This window comes from Alnus glutinosa, chromosome 11 (assembly GCF_958979055.1).
Source record: "Alnus glutinosa chromosome 11, dhAlnGlut1.1, whole genome shotgun sequence".
Lineage (NCBI taxonomy): Eukaryota > Viridiplantae > Streptophyta > Magnoliopsida > Fagales > Betulaceae > Alnus > Alnus glutinosa.
Window position 1 is genome coordinate 2,761,245 of NC_084896.1, and position 18,833 is coordinate 2,780,077.

Consider the following 18,833-nt stretch of genomic DNA (forward strand, 5'->3'; position numbering starts at 1 on the left):
TGTGTTCTTGGGGGGGGGGGGGGGGGTGGGGGGGTTAGACCCAAATGGAAGCAATCAAATTAAGTTTGCTTAGAGTGGAACATATCCCAAATCTATTGGAATTCTGGAGTTTGGAATGGAAATTAATTCAACATAATTCCTGAGATGAGATTGAAATTTGTCTACAATAGTTTGTTTCAAATGAAAAGGGAATATATTTTATTCATTCTCTTTAAAATTCATCTCAACAATCTAAATTAGTGATGTCATCTAACCATGAAATGTATAATATTTTTTCATTTGAAATTGACAAGATCCTTGTCCGCAATCTACGCCCTAGGGTCATTAAGCAAAAAGACTCAATGTCCTCAATAAGATTGAAACTACTATGCTTAAAATAATGCATGCCAATTTGAATTTATTAATCATATATATGCACGTGTTGTGGTTACAGTTCTCTAGATGCAACCAAACTAAGACCTAAAAAGATTAATCTCATATCTAAAGGTAGTGGTTTTAAAATCACCTCCCCACACACATTTTCACACTCCCTTATATAGTTTTTAAAACCACCATTAGATTTAAATACAATAAAGATCCATATCAAATTTAATGATCATTGTTTTAAAAGCAACCTAAGGGTTTGTGGAAATGCCAAAATGGGTGTGAAAAGTGAAAATGTGTGTAGCATTACTCAAAAAGAAAATTCTCACATACCAGTCTTTAAAATTGATAAATGTCCCTTCAACATTTGAGAAGTACAAGCTTTTATATATACATAATATTAAGAAGAAAGAAAAAAACCTGCATATCTTCATCAAATTACCACCAAATTTATAATATTCCCTTCAAACTTTAAATTATAATAATGTCCCCTTCAAAGTAGCAAAAATTATCACAGTCTTGCCGACAACGAAAATACCATTAATAAAATAATAGTAAAAAAAATTTAAAAAAACAAATAAAACTATAAATTGAAAAAACCAACTGTTGGAATTTTTTTTTTTTTTTTTTTAAAAAAAATATTGTATTTTTTAAGGAAAAAAATAAAAAATTTGTTTTTAGTTTTTCATTTATAGGAGTATTTTTGTTTTATTGAAAAAAAAAAATTAAGAAAAACTTCACAAAACCCCTAGAATTTTCACTTGTTTTTAACTAACCCCTAAAGTTTAAAAACTCTGAATTTAAACAATCGAATTTCTAATTTTTTACATTGTCCTTTTATTGGGGTTTGGCGCTAAATCAGACAGCAGAAAGAGTGAAATGACCTTTATACCCATGAGACTTTTATAAAATTCCAAATTTACCCTTAATTTCAATTTAAAAATTTAAAAAAGTTAAAAAAAAAAAATAATAAAATTAAAGGGTTAATTTAATTACTTTTTTTTTCCCATGAACTAAAAGTTATTGTTAATATACTCTCATGAGCCGACACTCTCACCACCCCATGACATTGAATTACCATTTACTTATCAAAACTCCTAATTCTGTCTGTCAACGTCGTTAAAAAATTTGACAAACACATATTTCGCTGTTTTGGAAACGGCTACCAAACATCCCATTTTCAAGTAATGTCGCTTCATGATATGACCCAACCCGACATGCACTATACTTATTTGTCATTACTCACAAATTTCATAGGCACCTAACACGAAACTACTCGTTCATTGACTACCAAACAGCCCATCTTCAAGATTTCCACCCCATCTTCAAGATTTCCACCCCATCTAGGACCATTGACATCTCTACCCGTTTCTCACGTATTGGACCATTGACATCTCTACCCGTTTCTCACGTATTCTAAAACCTTCCCCTTTTTTCTCCTTCTCGGCCTTTCTCCAGTTAACGTGATTCAGGCCCAAAACCGTCCCCTCCACTTCAAAACGTGATTCACGCCCGCTCCCTTTGACTTCTCCCGACCAACTCCGTATATGACAAGTAAAAAAGTGAAAAATCACATCAATCTCATTACAAGTATGTCACAAAAGAAGAGCCCAGTATGTTGATCAGTTGATACATTATTAACATTTTCAGGAGCCGCACCTACTCAAGAGTCAATTAACAACAGTTTCCCTTCCTGTATCTTTTGGTTGCCCCCTTTTTTTTTTTTTTTTTTTTTTTTTTTTTTAATTTTAAAAGGTAATTCTCTTTTGTCATTGCTATCAATTTTTTTTTTTTTTTTTAATTTTTTTTATTAGGTCTTGGTGCCAGTGATTTTCGACATCCAGTATATGATGCTCTCCATTCCTGTTTGGACAACTTTTTTTGAAGCCTTTTGAAAGTGCTAATTTCTACGCATCTTGTCATTCGATGGGCCGCTTCTCACTTTCTATTTGAAAGTTTTCTCATCTTTATTTATTTTCTTAACTCTATTCATAGGAGTGGCAATGAGTCAATTATTGACCCTTGCAATTCTTTCACATTTTCCCTTATTTGAATAAATAAATAAAAAATTAAACAAAGAAAAGAAAAGAAAAAGATTTAGCAGTTAAAGTTTCACAACCCCCTAGCAATCAGAAAATAAGGAAATAATTAATTCTTATGCTTGCACTTTTAAATGCATTTTTTTTTTTTTTAAATGTGGCAATATAAATTGTCATTAATTATTTTGGATTTAAATTTTTAGTGTCATATCGGGAAGCATGCACTAGAGAGTATGTAGGATTTTTAAAAAATTATTTTGGCTAACTCTGTAACAAAATTTATTTTAAAAAGAAAAAAAAAATAAAAAGAAAAGAAGAAGAAGAAGAAGAAAGAACATCATACGACTTGCCACTTTGTGTAAGGAAATAGCTACCTGCTAAATATTGTTGGAGAACAAAATATAAAGAAAGAATATTTAAAGAGAATAGCTAAAATTCTGATCCAAATGTAGGTGCTTTGAAAAATGAAGAACTAATTAAAATATAGAAACATAATCTTTAGCTAAACATTAATTTACTGAACCGTATGTGAATATATGCTTTCAGAAGAAGATTTGGAAGGTAAGATTGTCACATAGATGTCACTCTAAGCATTAGATTGGTTGCACAAGCACGACAGAGTTTATTTGTGGTTTTTTTAGTTTGAATTAATAAAACAATATTATACGTTTTGGTTTTTTTATTTTAAAAAAATATATATTTAATGCTATTGATATAACTTATTTTTCCCTTCAAGTTGATAGAAGTCTTTGCACAAGTTAAGTGAAAAAGTACAAACACCAAAAATCTCTTTCATGGAAACACAAGAAACATAGTGGGGAACAAAAAGAGAAAATTAATGCTTCGTTTGTTTCGGTATAAAATGGTTTTTGTCGTAAAATATTTTCAAGAAAGTCATTTTTCAAAAAACTATTTTCCGTCAAAATCATTTTTCAGTTTTTGACACGTACGGAAAATTACAAATATTTTTTATATTTTTATTTAATCATATTAATTTAAAAAATTAAATTTTATTCGCAAAATAAAAAATGTTAATATAAAATAATATAAAAAAAATACAAATTCCAGCAAAAAGGCCGGAATCTGGCCATTTGTGCCGATTCCTGTGATCTTTGTCGGAATCCAGCACAAAACGGCTGGATCCCGGCCAGTTGACTAGAAGCCGATCGTCCTAGCCAGCTGTCCGGGATCCTACCGTTCTGGGAGGATCCTGGCCGGTGATCCGGCCGGACTGGACTGAGATTCGGCCAGAACGGTCGGGTCTGTCCAGGATCCCGACCGTTCTGGCCAGTTCCTGGCCGGATTCGGCCAAATAGTTGGAGATCCTGCCGCTTCGGCCATATTCCGGCTAGTTTAGTCGAAATCTGGCACGATATCGCCGGAATCTAGCGACGGTTGCCGAATGTAGCCGAATTCCGACACCGACCAGTGTTGGAATCTGGTTTGTTGGAATCCGATGATAATCAACTGCTTGAACGTAAATGTCGACTGTGTTGTTTAAAAGAGAGTCAACAACTGTATCTACTATCTATATTGCTTGAACGTAAAGGTCGACTGTGTTGCTCAAACGGAAATTGTTTTTTGGTTGACCAGTATTTTCGCCCCTACCAAACATTAAAAAATGTCGAAATCATTTTTCAGAAATCATTTTACGCCGAAACAAACGGAGCATAAAATGAAATGAAAGAGCTCAACTATCTAAGAGAAAAGGATGCATGCTCTCAAGAATAGTAATAGCTAGGTAGGCCAAAAAAGTAAGAAAATGTGTCAATAATGTTTTGAGAGACAGTAGTATATATGGATTTTTATTTATTTACTTTTTATTTTTTTTAAATTTTGGTGGCTAATTTATGAACTTTTAGATTGGCCTTAATAAATTGATAATCTTTTAAAAAAAATCATGTTGTAAGAAAGTTAGGAGTAATGTTATTCAATAAACACTCATGCGATTGTCATACAATTGCGATGATGTGTTAATGAAAATTAATGCTTGATTGTTTTTTTTTTTTCAAATATTAATTTTTATTGTCACATCATTGCAATAAGCTGTATGACAATTGTATGAGCGTCTATTAAATAACATTGATATTAAATTTCTCAAAACATAATTTTTTTTTTTTATTATTTTTTTTTTTTTTTAAGTTTTCCTAGGGGCTGGGGTAGCCTTTTCTTTTCAACATTTTGGGGCGGACTCAGTAACCATGTTTTCTTGTTCTTCTTGCCATGGAGGGCTTGGGGGCCAGATCCCCCGCAGCCCCCAGTCTGGCTGTCTCCACTATTGCGCTGAAACGAGTTCAACTTATCTAGTTACATATGAACATGACACGAGCGTTCAGCGTTTTCCAAAAGCTATAAAGGAATAGTCTGGAAGTGAACTTCGTCACAAGAAGAATACTCCAAGTTTTCTTGTTAACCCATTCATATCTATCATCATTCTTCTTCTACCATTCTCCTCCATCTGGTCCTGATATGTTTGCTTATTGAAAGGAAACTCCCCCTTGGCTCAATTCTGGATCAGCCATTCCAAAGGCCTTAAAAGGTGCTGCAAGTTAGATAGGGATGGGGGGCATGACGAGTAAGCCATGGCTCTTATTTGCTCTGCTTCTAATCCTCTCTTTTGGCAGAGCATGCTTCTCCATATCCGGCGATACCCTTTCACCAGGTCAGTCTCTTTCTTATTCAAAGAACGAGACCATAGTATCTCAAGGTGGCACTTTTGAGCTCGGTTTCTTCAGACCAGGAAGTTCATTAAAAATCTACCTGGGCATATGGTATAAAATGTTTGACCAGAAGGACAATATTGTTTGGGTAGCAAATAGAGAAGACCCTCTGTTTGACCTGCCTTCGTCAAGACTTGACCTCTCAGAAGATGGCAATCTACTCCTGTATGGAGGTTCCTCCAGCATCCCTTTTTGGTTGACAAATTTGACATTTCCCGGGTCGAATTTAACTGAAGCAGTACTTGGGGAAGATGGGAATTTTGTTTTAAGAGATAGGTCGAATGCGTCTTCTATATTGTGGGAGAGTTTCGACTATCCGACCGATACACGGCTCCCAGGTGCAAAGTTTTGGATCGATAAGTTTCCTCGAAAACAACAGCAACTCGTTTCATGGAAAAATTCAGAAGATCCAGCACCTGGTGTGTTCTCGGAGGGGTTAGACTCAAATGGAAGCAATCAAGTTTGCTTACAGTGGAACACATCCCAAATCTATTGGTGTTCTGGAGTTTGGAATGGAAATTCTTTCAGCTTAATTCCTGAGATGACATTGAATTCTGTCTACAACTTCAGTGTTGTGTCAAATGAAAAGGGAAGATATTTTACTCATTATCTTCGTAATTCATCTTACCGCTCTAAAATGGTGATGTCGTCTACAGGAAAACTGCAGCTATGGACGTGGCTGTCTGGCCCTTTGGTATGGAAAACATTTTGGTATGGACCGTTGGACCAATCTGATGTCTATGCTTTGTGTGGTGAATTTGGCGTGTATCGTGAGAATTCCTCGAGCCCCTGTGAATGTCTAAAAGGTTTTGAACCATTTTCGATGAACTACACCAGACTAAATGATTGGTCGGGTGGCTGTGTGAGGAAATCTCCTTTGCAATGTGAGAATAATACGTATGGTAATGGGACAAAAGATTGGTTCATGAAAATGCCAAACGTGAGATTGCCTGTTAATTCGAAAGCATATAATTGGGCAGTGAGTGATAGGATTAATTGTGAAGCGGCTTGCATGAATAATTGCTCTTGCACAGCTTATGCTTATAATAGGAGTGGGTACTGTATGATATGGGAAGGAGCTATTTTTAATTTACAGCAGCTCTCAGATGCTGGCGAGACTGGAGAATATATCTATCTTAAACATGCTCCTAATGAGAATCAAAGTACCAAAGGTGAAATGAAATCTACACAATTAAATTTAATTATGTCATCTTTCATTTTAAGCTAATACTTCATTCTTTGTTATGTTTGAGCTAATAGTGATTCTTGTCATCATAATCAGGCAAAAAATGGAAAGTATGGGTAGCTGTGCTGGTCCCTTCAATAGGGCTTATCTTATACCTTATCATTTGTTTTTCAACCAGAGGAAAGCTCAAACACATAGGTAAGTGTAAACTTTCTAACCGGATTGAGATGGGGTATTCCATGGGAGCGATCCCATCTATAAATATTCTCCAATTAATTTTTATTTATTTATTTTAATCAAAAAATTATATTTATAATTATAATATGGTAAAAATGTAAATAAATAATCTCTAATGAAGGCTTTCAATTACGGCAAAATAATAATTTTACAATATTGAGGCCTTAAAAAATCTCTAAACATGAAAATGATGATTTATTGACTCTAGACATGTAGTCATTCTTTTTCTTGTAATGTGTACAATTCACGCTCATAAAGAATAGACTTTCCATGAAAGTTAATAATTAAGGCCTCCAACATCGTAAATTTTTCAACATATATATACAAATTCTTGAATGTCCATTTATTTACTTTTCCATACTTTTCCATTTTCACATTCATAAAAGTTTAACATGCATAACTTTCTCCGATGTGCTCCAACATCAATATGAATTGAATGCTAAAAAGAATATGAAAAGTCTTGACTATAAAAACTTAATTATAATTTTAAAAGTCTCATATATATATATATATATATATATATATATATATATAGCTAATATGAGCCTTTTTAGCTTTTCAGCAGATGCTTCAAAGTAAAAAAATATATAGTTTTAGTTTTTGAATATTTGTTTGACAACTCTTTACATCTAACTCAACTTTTTTCAAACCAACTCAAAAAACATTAAAAATACAAAAAAACAAAAATAAATAAAACAAAAGAGAGAAAAAATTAAGGGTGCATAGCCTTTCTCTTCCAAGTGATTAGGAGAGAAATAACCGCTTGCCCGTGGGTAAGGACAGAAGGTGCCTCAAAAAACTGCCCACCGCCTAGGGCGGTGGTGAAGGCAATTAGGAAGCAAAAACCACCCGTCTAAGGCAGTGTACACGGTACCTCTTCTTAATTAGAACCTCCAAATTTACACATGCCAAAAGTAGTAGTTAAACACCATACACAGCCTCCCTGACAACCAGGAACAGCTCAAAAGTGTACACCATATAATCGAAACTTCATCTAAACTGATTAGGGAGAGAAACTACAATCGAGACTTGGAAGAGAAATGCCATCTCCCACCTGATCTGAGAGAGACCAGAGATTGATTGTGAGAGAAAGACCATTATCATCCTAGCTTTCTGAATATTCTCTCTTTCTCAGCCCAGTGTAATTGTAGGTGGATCTGTAAGTTAACGATATTAGTTTGTTAAACCTCTCTTTGGTTCAAGTCGATGTCGTTAGGTCCTTTGCATTGTAAGAGCCAGCATATTAATTCCAAACTTCACTGTTTATTTGAAAAGAAGATGAGGTATATATAGCGCCCCTGATCATAATTAACTAGCAATAAAATTCGGTGCTACTAATTAACAACCATCCTGATCTCCACTGCCGCATCTCCTCCCTCTCTCAATCTTCATGTCTCAAATCTCTCTCTGAGTCGCCGGATCTCCACCGCCAGATCCCCTCCCTCTCTCGATCTCCCTCTCTCGGTCTCTCCCTACAAAAGAAGAAAATAAAGAAGATAAAGAAAATAGGAAGCTAAAAGAAGATATAAAAATAATAAACAAAAGAAGAATCTAGAAGAGGAAAATAAGAAGATAAAAGAAGATATAAAAATAATAAAGAAAAGAAGAATATGGAAGAGGGAAAATAATATAAAGAGAGATAAAAAGGGAAATTAGCATAAAGAGGGAAATTAGAAACACGTTGGGGGTAATTTTCCCTCCAACGCGTTCCGATAATGAAAATAATTTGAAACTAGCGACGTGACAAATCTGCACGTCACCAATTAGCGACATGTCACATTTGACACCTTGTTAATTAAGAGAAATGATTAAAACACTCACACTACACAACAATGACACAACATCAATGCACAATGAAGTGAGGCTCACACATGGACCCCATTCCATTGTGCCTTGGTGTTGTGTCATTGTTGTGTAGTGTGACGACCCGTTTTTTTTTTTTTTTTTTTTTTTTTTTATATATATATACAAAACATCCACATAGTCATTAATCCCTTAAAATATAAACGGATCTTCACAGTGGCACGATGATATGTCGCAAAGCCAACATATGTACATACCCCATAATATGTACCTGGCAAATCAGAGTATAACATCTATCAACTATGCAGCGGAAAACATAACCTAATAACGGAAATCACATCTTATACATCTATCACAAATAATTACAACAAAGAGCCATTTAATATCTATATGATTAAATCTTTCCACGAATTAAATAAGTGACATAAATAGTTTTGTACAATAACAAGTGACACAAACGTCACAAGCCATAAACCAAACCTATAAACAAGTGGACAACCCGTGGTCCACCAATTACGACCGTTGCGGCGTGCTTCAGTCATAACATCCAAAATACCTTTCTACAATGCTATCAACTACGACCGGAATACCTGCAGCCAAAAGAACATCATCTATACGGTTGTGGGGGTTTGCCACATCCGTATAGGTGGAATTATGAGCCCACCGCCTTAGCATACATAAATATACTAAGACCTCAGAGGTATACTATTTACTGAGTTTTCGCAAAGAACCAACTTTTCATTTCTAGTCATGCGTACACTATAACAGCCACCAATTTTATAAGCTTTTGTTTAAAAACCCCCATAGCTGATATAGCGGACACCGACTACTAGAAAAACATTTAAACATACTAGGCGACTAAGATTATACGTAGAAGTTCTGTTATAGAAAACAATGGCATTTAAATCATGCAACCATCCGATAGAAATATACATAAGCTCTTTTCCATTGAGACTCTTATGCATACTAATACGTCTAGTAAAACTACTCATAGTATAAAAACATCACTCACAAAAACAATGCTATGCATGCTCATGCTAATGGTTTTATGCCTTGGGAATCGAACCCAAGTATAGTGCTTCAAGGGAATCTAACCCAAGTAAGCACTAGTACCTCAAGGGAATCTAACCCAAGTAGGCACCTCATGGGAATCTAACCCATGGTCGAGGATCTCAAGGGAATCTAACCCAAGTAAGCACCTCGTGAGTACTTCAAGGGAATCGAACCCAAGTAAGTACTAGTACCTCAAGGGAATCTAACCCAAGTAGGCACCTCATGGGAATCTAACCCATGGTCGAGAACCTCAAGGGAATCTAACCCAAGTAAGTACCTCGTGAATACCTCAAGGGAATCTAACCCAAGTAGGCACTTCATGGGAATCTAACCCATGTATAATTTCCCGTGGGCTGTGAACCTCACTTCGATGCACGTTTACCGTTCATATGCTTATGCTTCATGCCTTCAATCAATAAATTTCATTTCATGAATCATGCTTATAACATATGCTTTCTTTATAAAATATAAACAGTTCAACATGTCATTTTTTTTAAACAATTTGCATAACTCAAATCTCCCATTTTATACTCACTCTAAAATCATATTAATATTCCATTGCAATCACAGTTTTCAAAACTCCCAACCATAACATACAGTGACTCCATTCATTTACTCCACATATCATAATTTCAATATACTCAAAAGTACTCAAATCATCCAAAACAATTCATAATCAACATATAGTTGGTTCAAGTTTGTAAAACAATACATATTTTACAATTCATCATATATGAAAATAACACTTCTCAGTGAGTAGAATACTCATTTTGGCTGCATTGGACCATGACTTGAACTCTACATTGGAGAACCCATTAAAGACTCCAATCCAGACACTATCCTGCAAACATTAATAACATTAGACTATGTTATTGAACTCTATACTCTATGACACGTACACTACCCACGTGCTCACACGTCGCGTAATCTGCTTCTAAGGCTAGTTAGGTATCCTAAACTATTATTAGGTTATAATTTAGGTTTAGGTTCTAATGATATCTTTGATTATTAATACAAAGATGTATTTACTATATGCATTAGTTTATCTTTTATTGTTATTAACTATAAATCTTATAGTTGTTTACTTACTATTATTGAGTCACATTTATCATAAGGTTCCGATACTATTTGACTTTAGCACTTAATCTTTATCATTTACTATCATACAAGTAGTTTAGGTTTAGGACTTAACCTAATTTAACATTTTATAATCTTTGTGTATTCCATCCATCTCCTATACGCTTTCATTTACATTCCTCATTTTCACCAAGTACCAAGATTATGATCTATTCATCTCACTTATAACTACCATCACTACCCGAGAATCTTATTAGGACTATAACACGAGACTAATCAAACAACCCAACTCTACAAAGGACATCATCTAAAATCTTATTATTACATAACCTATACACCTAAATAAACTATAGCAAAGAATTCAATTATTTATCGTAATCAACCTTAATCAATTCAACTTCATCAACACCTAGAATATCCAACTCATAAATATAACATAGAACATATTTTAGCCTTATTCAACAAACCATAACCAAGATGTCCTCACTAAAATACCATTTCACATTGACACATACATACTCGGCCCATAACAACCAAACATCCAAACCCATGCCAAATTTCAACCCATTTACATAAAAAGATCAATCTCCTACCACCAAACCTTCAATATCCATAGCCTTACATCAAGATCAATCAAAACCCCTCTTTTACATACAATGAGCCATAGCCATTAAGGACTACCAAGGATCAACCACAAACATTAGACGCCACATAAAACTAAATCCATAAATCCATCACAAGCATTAACCTTAATCCTCAACAATTAATCATAAACTAACATCATCAAATTACCAATCCAAAAATCCATATTTGAATCCATTAAAACACAACATCAAATATAGCAAGGTTTTCCCTCACATCAACTCACCAAAATTCCAATAATCATAGCCACTATCATCTACCAAATTTCTTCCAAAACTAAACCCAATTCAATCAAACATTCTACCATCAACATAATGGAGCAATAACCGTCAATTAGCACAATTATCCCCAATTTACAACCACCGACCAGATCTGGATTTTCACCAAAATACCCTTCATAATCACTTTCCATTCCAACATCAAGCACTCACCACAAAGCATCATTCATAGGTTATCAAAAATCAAGAATCAAAACCCATAACAAATATCAAAACACCTAACCGATATCAAATTCCAACTTACCCTTAAAATTCCCATTTACATATCAAGGCCAACCTCTCTCATAAGTGAGAATACCTACATAAAGTCTTTTAACCCATACATAATATTGCTATTTAAACACTAATAACACTAACCCATAAGATTTACTTAGGATTAGACACAAGAAATCGCAATTAAAATACATAATCCAAAAGTTAAGGTTTAAGGAAACTCACCCAAATTCACCAAACCAAAACCCATGGTTTGGGTAGTCTTAAGCAAGTTCCAAGTAACCCATTACCTAAAGAAAATATTAGATTAAACTCACATTTCAATATTTTAACCCAAAATTACGAAATCATGAGTTTAGTGTTTTACCTTAAAACGATCGGTGGAAACGTAGATCCAAGTGCAAGGATCACGTTTCCGAAGACGGATCGAAGATCGGACCGTTAGATCTTCGTAGATCACAAAAATAAGAAAAGTTTCCCCATCTTTTCTTTCTCTTCTTTCCTTCTCTCGGTTCTGAGAGAAAAAGAGGCATTGCCTCATTTTATTATTATCTTCTTTTTTTTTCTTCATTGGAAAGGGCCAGAAGGCCCTTCCTTCTTTTATCATGTGAAGGGCCACATGGCCCTTCACCTTTTTTTTTCTTTCAAAGTGGGGCGCAGGTCGCCCCACTATATATATATATATATTTATTTTATATTTCTTAATATATATATTTATTTTATAAATGTAATTTATTAATTGCTAAACTCCCTATTTAATTTCTAGGTCTTTACATGTAGTGTGAGTGTAAGGATCACTTCCCGATAATTAATAGCGACGTGGTTTATTTGCCACGTCACTAATTGGCGACGTGGCAAATAAACCATGTCACTAATTAGGGACGCATCAAATTGACACATCATTAATTACTGGCATGGCTTATTGACATATCACTAATTAGCGAAGTGAAATATTTTGAACACGTCATTATTTAGCGACGTGGCAAATTCCTCACATGATGAAATTGTGATGTGGCTACAATACCAATTACTGTAGCCACATGGCAAAACTCAAGTTTTTTTGTAGTGTTTCATGGTGGCCATGTCATACAATTATTATTAATTTCATTATTCATGCATGTAAGTAAAAGTCACATAACCATTCATTTGTAATCATGTTATCTTTACTAAAAACTTTTAGAATTCACCACTTCAACTCACAAGTTTTTTATAACAATACAAAAATGCACATTTATAGCAAAATACTGAAAATAGGCATGCTTGAAAATCATTGTTGATAGTTTCACATGAGTTTACTCACATTAATTGTAAAAGTCCTCCAAAAATTCTCCCTCAAAAGCTTCGGCTCCTTCGTTTGCGATATATCCTATCATTAGTTGGGTTTTTGTAAGATGCAACCCTAGTCTAGCACTTAAACTAATGTTTTTCTGCATTCTATTTGATACTATTATAACTATACATGTGTACTGTTCAAATAGTAGGCACCGTTATGACGGTACCTAAATAGCATTCAAACGTTCAACATTGTCATAATGGTATTTGACCATCTTTCAAATGGTATGATTCTAATAGCTCGAACAGAGTTATAAAGGCACACTGTTCATTGTTTCCTACCTCTGAAATTTCATTTTTACTAATTTCTACGGGGCCTCCACAAGCTCTAAAACTCCAAAAGACTCACCATTTCTTATGTATAACATTGTTTAAGGCTAAAAGTCAAGATGTTTGTATGATATATCTAATTAAGCATAAAGCTCCCAGATTTTTATCTCTACAATTTTTCTTTTACCAAAAACGCTCTGAGGCAACCAAGATTTATACATTACAAAATGTAAGGCTCAAATTTGATCTCATCTAACCCAGTAGATCAGAACATCATATATCGCAAAGTTAGCATTTTTAATGAAAAAGTTCACACCTTTTTTCATTCTTACACACACATGTATATGTTATCAATCCTAATAAAGCGTAAAGGCAGTGAGTTGATTGATGAAATAACGGATCTAGAGGCGAGAGGTTACCGGCCTCTTGATGCCTTGGACTCCCAAAATTTCTAAGAAAACTTCTTCTTTACTTCTCCCTCCACTCTCTCTTTCTTTCTTTCTCTCTGGTGGCTCTAGACTACCAAATAGTTGCTAGGGCTTCAAAAGTTGGTATAAATAACTCTTCCTTATGCTTCTACAACTTTTTGACTTATCTAAATTGCATGTAGTCTGTCATCGTTGGAACTGTGCTCATACTGATCGAACACTACGTTTTTGCAATTTATCTCTACAACTCAAGTGGCACCACACCTAATCATTTGAATGGTGTTGACCACCATTCGAATAGTAGGGTTTTGCTAACTGTTATGTGGCATATCATTCGATCGGTATCTCCCCACTGCTAGAATGGTCCCACACTAATTTCACTAAGTGTTTTTCTTGACCTATTTTTTTCTAATTTCCACCTCATTCATTGCCTCATATTTACACTCTTAACCCTTGTTAAGTTGTTCTTAACCCTAGCTTAGATCATGAGTATTACATGAGGTGTCAACATATGGTAAATTTAACAGGAGATCTCATGTTAGTAAACAAATGGAGGCAAGCTGCATCACTTTGCTGTTAATTTGGTCATTCCACTAAAATGGGAGTGAATTACTATATTATTAATTAATATTTGTTTGCGGAAACGACTAAACAAACTTACATACTTTTGGATACTAGCATTGACATAGGGTTGTAATCGAATCGAGTTGAGTCGAATATTGAATGTTCAGGCTTGGTTCGTTTAATTTCTTTTGAACACAAGCCAAATTCGAGTTTATCACCAAACCAGATAATCTGTTCAAGCTTTGTTCTTTTTTTTTTTTTTAACAAACCTAAGTTTGTTCACGAGCTACCAAATTAATTTAGTCATTCCATATATAAAGTAAATGTCGCAATTGTTTAATTTTTTTTAAAAAAAATTAATAAAAAATTTTAATTACTTAATTATGGTTAAAATTTATTGTTTGAGAAATTTGAGAAATTAACTCAAATCTTAAATAATCTAACATCAATTTTACATGTTTATCTTATAGTATATATATACATTCATATACACACACATATGTACATACACAAGCTCACTCTTACACACAAATGCACTTATATTTATATTCAGACTCAGCCGAGCTAATCCGGGCCGAGCCCGAGCATGTTCACAAGTAACTCTACTCGTTTACTGCTCTAGGCATTACTCATAGTAGTTGAACTTTGGTGAATTGATTGATGTCATCTCGATTTATTTTATTGGCCCAATCACTAGATTTTTCTCTAAAGTGACAAATTATTATCATTTTATATCAAACAGGAGACAGCTCTTCAAGCAATAATTTGCTATTATTTGATTTTGATACTGAACTCCATCCAATCAATGATGGAATGAACACCGACAAAGATATGAAGAAACGAGAGAAGAAGGATGCTGTGTTACCATTATTCAGTTATAATAGTGTATCAGCTGCAACTAATAATTTCTCAACTACAAATAAGCTTGGAGAAGGAGGTTTTGGACCTGTTTACATGGTACGTTTGATTTCCTTGATTAATGTGCTATGTACACTATTAAGAAAACCGAAAATCAATAGTAAACCTTCATGAAATTTTAAAGAGCTTATGGTTCTCTTTCATAGGGAAATTTACTTAGCGGGCAGAAAATTGCAGTGAAGATGCTTTCAAAAAAATCTGGACAAGGAATTGAGGAGTTCAGAAATGAGACAAAACTAATTGCAAAAGTCCAGCATAAAAATCTTGTCAGACTCTTAGGTTGTTGTATTGAACGAGATGAAAAGATATTAATATATGAGTACATGCCCAATAAAAGTTTGGACTTCTACCTTTTTGGTGAGTGCATGTTTATATATGTATCTATATGTGTATATATTTTCTCTCATATGTTTCTAGGTTCTTAAGTACTAATTTCCTTCGTTGTACTATTTAAATAGATCCAACCAAGAAAACGATGTTAGGTTGGGAGACATGCATTTGCATTATTGAAGGGATCACTCAAGGGCTTCTTTATCTTCATCAATATTCAAGATTACGAATCATACATAGAGATCTAAAACCTAGCAACATTCTCTTGGATAGTGAAATGAATCCAAAAATATCAGATTTTGGCATGGCTCGAATAGTTGGAGGCAATGAAACACAAGCAAACACAAACCGAATTGTTGGAACTTAGTAAGTATGCAACTCGCTTTATATCTAATATTTGCAATTGCTAGTTAAATTCTTTTAGCAGGTTACTAACAGAGTAATGTACTAAATTTTGGAATCCAGTGGATACATGTCTCCCGAATATGTTATACAGGGTTTGTACTCGATAAAGTCCGATGTTTTTAGCTTTGGAGTATTGCTATTAGAGATTCTAAGTGGCAAAAAGAATACTGACTTCTATAATCATAGTTCACTCAGTCTTCTAAGACATGTGAGTAGCTTATATATCCTTTCAATTTCTTTATGCTTTACATTAGTGTTATAAATTGAAATCCTCTTAGTTTTCAGTAAAACTTACATTTATTTTAAATGATACTAGGCTTGGGAGTTGTGGATAGATGATCGGAGTTTGGAGTTGATAAATCCAACAATTGGGTATCCTTCTTCTAGTTCTCTTCCGTTGAGATTCATTAACATTGGCCTTCTTTGTGTCCAAGAAAGTCCGATTGATCGTCCTACCATGCTTGATGTAGTCTCAATGATTAGCAATGAACATGCACCTCTACCTACACCTAAGCAACCAGCGTTTACCACATACCAGAATATGATGGACTCAAATTTAACAATTGATGGTGCATGTAATTGCTCAAATAATAGTGTTACTATATCAGTAATGGAAGCCCGATGACGATGAGTATTGATTCCTATACGAAAGAAAATAAATGTTGTAGAGCCAATTTGAGGAAGGGCACGAGACACGAGGCACGAGCTACAGATTACACCAACCCATGATCTTGTCGTTGCATGATTGAAAGCTTAATCATTATTGGACTTTTATTAGTTTGTATTTTTGTTACGGAGAAATTGTAGTATTGGTTCACGTGATCGGTTTAAATTATAAATTATTTTTTATTGTATAAAAAAAAAATTGTAAAGTTCTTGTGGTAGGAAAAAATATCAAATAACAAATTATTCCTTGAAATCATTTTTTTGTCCACAAATTTAACAAAAATATTTAGTTTACCATGCCAGTCTAATAAAAACGACATACATGTCATTCTCAATAAAAAAATATATATATATTAATATGTTAAAAATTAAAAACTATAATTTTATTTTATTTTATTTTTAATGTTTTTTCCTGTGTGCTTGGTAGGTGCAATGCTTAAAATAAGATGACTTCTTCGTCGGGTGGTAGGACCAGCCACTAGTGATCGATCTTGCCATCAGTATCACTTAAACAGCACTCACATCCAGCTCCCTAATTTGTTGAAAAGGTTATTATAGGAAGCCAGAATGCTACAATGACTTCTTTTTAGCTCTGCATATGGCTGCGGAGTTTGGTACGAAACTTGGGGGAAAAATTTACCTAATCTCAGATCTTTCATTATTTTTATAATTAAATTCTTAAAATTTAAAAAGTGTTAATTTAGTGTGTCTATCTTTTATTTTTATTTTTTTAATTCCACACATCCGTTAGGGTTTTTCATTAAATCATGTCAAGATTTCTAAAATGCCTTTTTTTTTTTTTTTTTTTAATATATATATATATATATATTTGAAAGATTCAGGTATGAATATTTTTGCAAATTTCGTTAAATCCTTACCAACAACTAAATCTTTGCAATTTTTTTTTCCCTAAAAAAGACGACATGTATTTTAGGAATTTTGACATCCCTCCATTAGGATTTAATGGAAAATTCTAACCGATGGTTGAATTTTTTTTTTTTAAAAATAAAAATAAAAAATTGATACACTAAATTGACAATTTTTAAAGTTTAAAAGTATGATTGTAAAAGTGATGAAATATCATGAGTGGTAATTGAAGTTTTTTCAAAATTTAAAGATCCTAAACAATGCTCTCCTCATTTGGGGAGCACTGTTTACTAAAAAAAAAAAAAAAATCGATCATTCTGTCTCCTCCCAATTTTAAAAAAAACATTAAAAAACATTGAATACAATTATTTAGCTTAATAACTTGTAAATTATTTACTAAATGTGCGGACAAACATAAGCAATGTTTGATTCTGAAGCAAACAACCGAAAAACGACGAAGGTTTTAAATCTTATGTACTTTTCGTGCGTGTCTTCTGGTTACCATAATGCATGCAACGAAAGCGGGAGAATTAGAAACCATTAACGTACATATGCGCACTCGCAGCACTCTATATTTTAAAAGAGAATACCTCTTTTTCGGATGGGCTGTAAAGTCTATATTGTACGGCGTCTAATTAGAGGTTGACCAGTAAAAGAAAAAAAAAACACACACACACACACAAAATACAATAGATATGAAAAATACCTCTAGAGATACGTTACGTTTATAACTTCTATATGACTCGAGTATAACTCCACCAACTTTTTTTAAAATCAACAATTGGATATTTAGGACGCATATGTGGGAAAACAGATTTAATGATTAGTTTGACAAAAAAAAAAAAATTGTTGGTGTTGTACAAAAGTTGTAAAAGTATCATATTTCATATTTCTAACAAGAGAAAAGTTTGTTTTCATTCTTTTACACATTTCTTGTCCATCTCCATATGAGAAATCTATCATTAAATTTGTGGAACTCAAATGTGAGTCCCACAGATTTAGTTATAGATTTGAAAAAATGATACAAAATAAATGTGCAAGATAATGACACCAATCACATTTCGTTATCACTGTTATTTCATCATCAAAACTCAAAACTCGATCAAAATCTCAACCCCACTCTTCGTGCAAGCAGAAGCTCACTTCTTCCCCCACCCAATTCCCTCACTAAGTCAACTCGCCACCATTACTCAGCAAGCTTGCAACAACATCCTTTACCAAGCTTCCACAAGTCAAAACCCTCCCCGTTTCCTATTTTTGTTCTTCTTTCCCTCCGGTTTCTCGGGAATCAAACAAAGGATTAGGACACGTTGAGAGAGGTTCTAACCAAGGCATGTCTATTGCTGGTTGAAAACTATTTCCAACCCCCCTCTTAGGCCTCCCCTCTTAGGCCTGGGTTTGGCCCTGGCCTTCGAGAATTTCTGGAAGGGCTCCCTTTAGCC

At 33.9% G+C, this 18,833-nt stretch overlaps 1 protein-coding gene, 1 long non-coding RNA gene and 1 other non-coding gene across 5 annotated transcripts; 2 read left to right on the forward strand and 1 right to left on the reverse strand.

The window, feature by feature from the left end:
- Positions 1–4,961: 4,961 nt before the first annotated feature.
- On the forward strand, positions 4,962–16,483 carry LOC133882056 (receptor-like serine/threonine-protein kinase SD1-8). The gene is made up of 6 exons (XM_062321159.1): positions 4,962–6,294; positions 6,405–6,506; positions 14,948–15,162; positions 15,270–15,480; positions 15,636–15,808; positions 16,175–16,483. The coding sequence occupies exons 1-6, from the start codon at positions 4,962–4,964 to the stop codon at positions 16,481–16,483; spliced, it is 2,343 nt and encodes a 780-aa protein (XP_062177143.1).
- On the reverse strand, positions 8,671–12,239 carry LOC133881590 (uncharacterized). 3 transcript variants are annotated; one of them, XR_009902558.1, is made up of 4 exons: positions 11,979–12,239; positions 11,837–11,901; positions 9,651–10,242; positions 8,974–9,592 (listed from the first exon to the last, which is right to left on the reverse strand). It is a non-coding gene; the product is annotated as an uncharacterized LOC133881590 (long non-coding RNA). The 3 variants fall into 3 exon arrangements; XR_009902557.1 differs by having other exon boundaries at positions 8,974–9,519; positions 9,593–10,242; XR_009902559.1 differs by lacking the exons at positions 8,974–9,592; positions 9,651–10,242 and adding an exon at positions 8,671–8,959 and having other exon boundaries at positions 11,979–12,233.
- A 2,195-nt stretch (positions 16,484–18,678) lies between the features above and the next one.
- Positions 18,679–18,833, forward strand: LOC133882948 (U4 spliceosomal RNA). The gene has a single exon (XR_009902764.1). It is a non-coding gene; the product is annotated as a U4 spliceosomal RNA (small nuclear RNA).

What these genes read in the sequence shown, in the direction of transcription:
- LOC133882056 (XM_062321159.1), top strand. Translation starts at nt 4,962, where the DNA reads ATGGGGGGCATGACGAGTAAGCCATGGCTCTTATTTGCTCTGCTTCTA. An exon ending in TTTGGACTTCTACCTTTTTG is followed by an intron (nt 15,481 to 15,635) that starts GTGAGTGCATGT and finishes GCATTATTGAAG; the next exon opens with GGATCACTCAAGGGCTTCTT. An exon ending in AAGCAAACACAAACCGAATT is followed by an intron (nt 15,809 to 16,174) that starts GTTGGAACTTAG and finishes AAATGATACTAG; the next exon opens with GCTTGGGAGTTGTGGATAGA.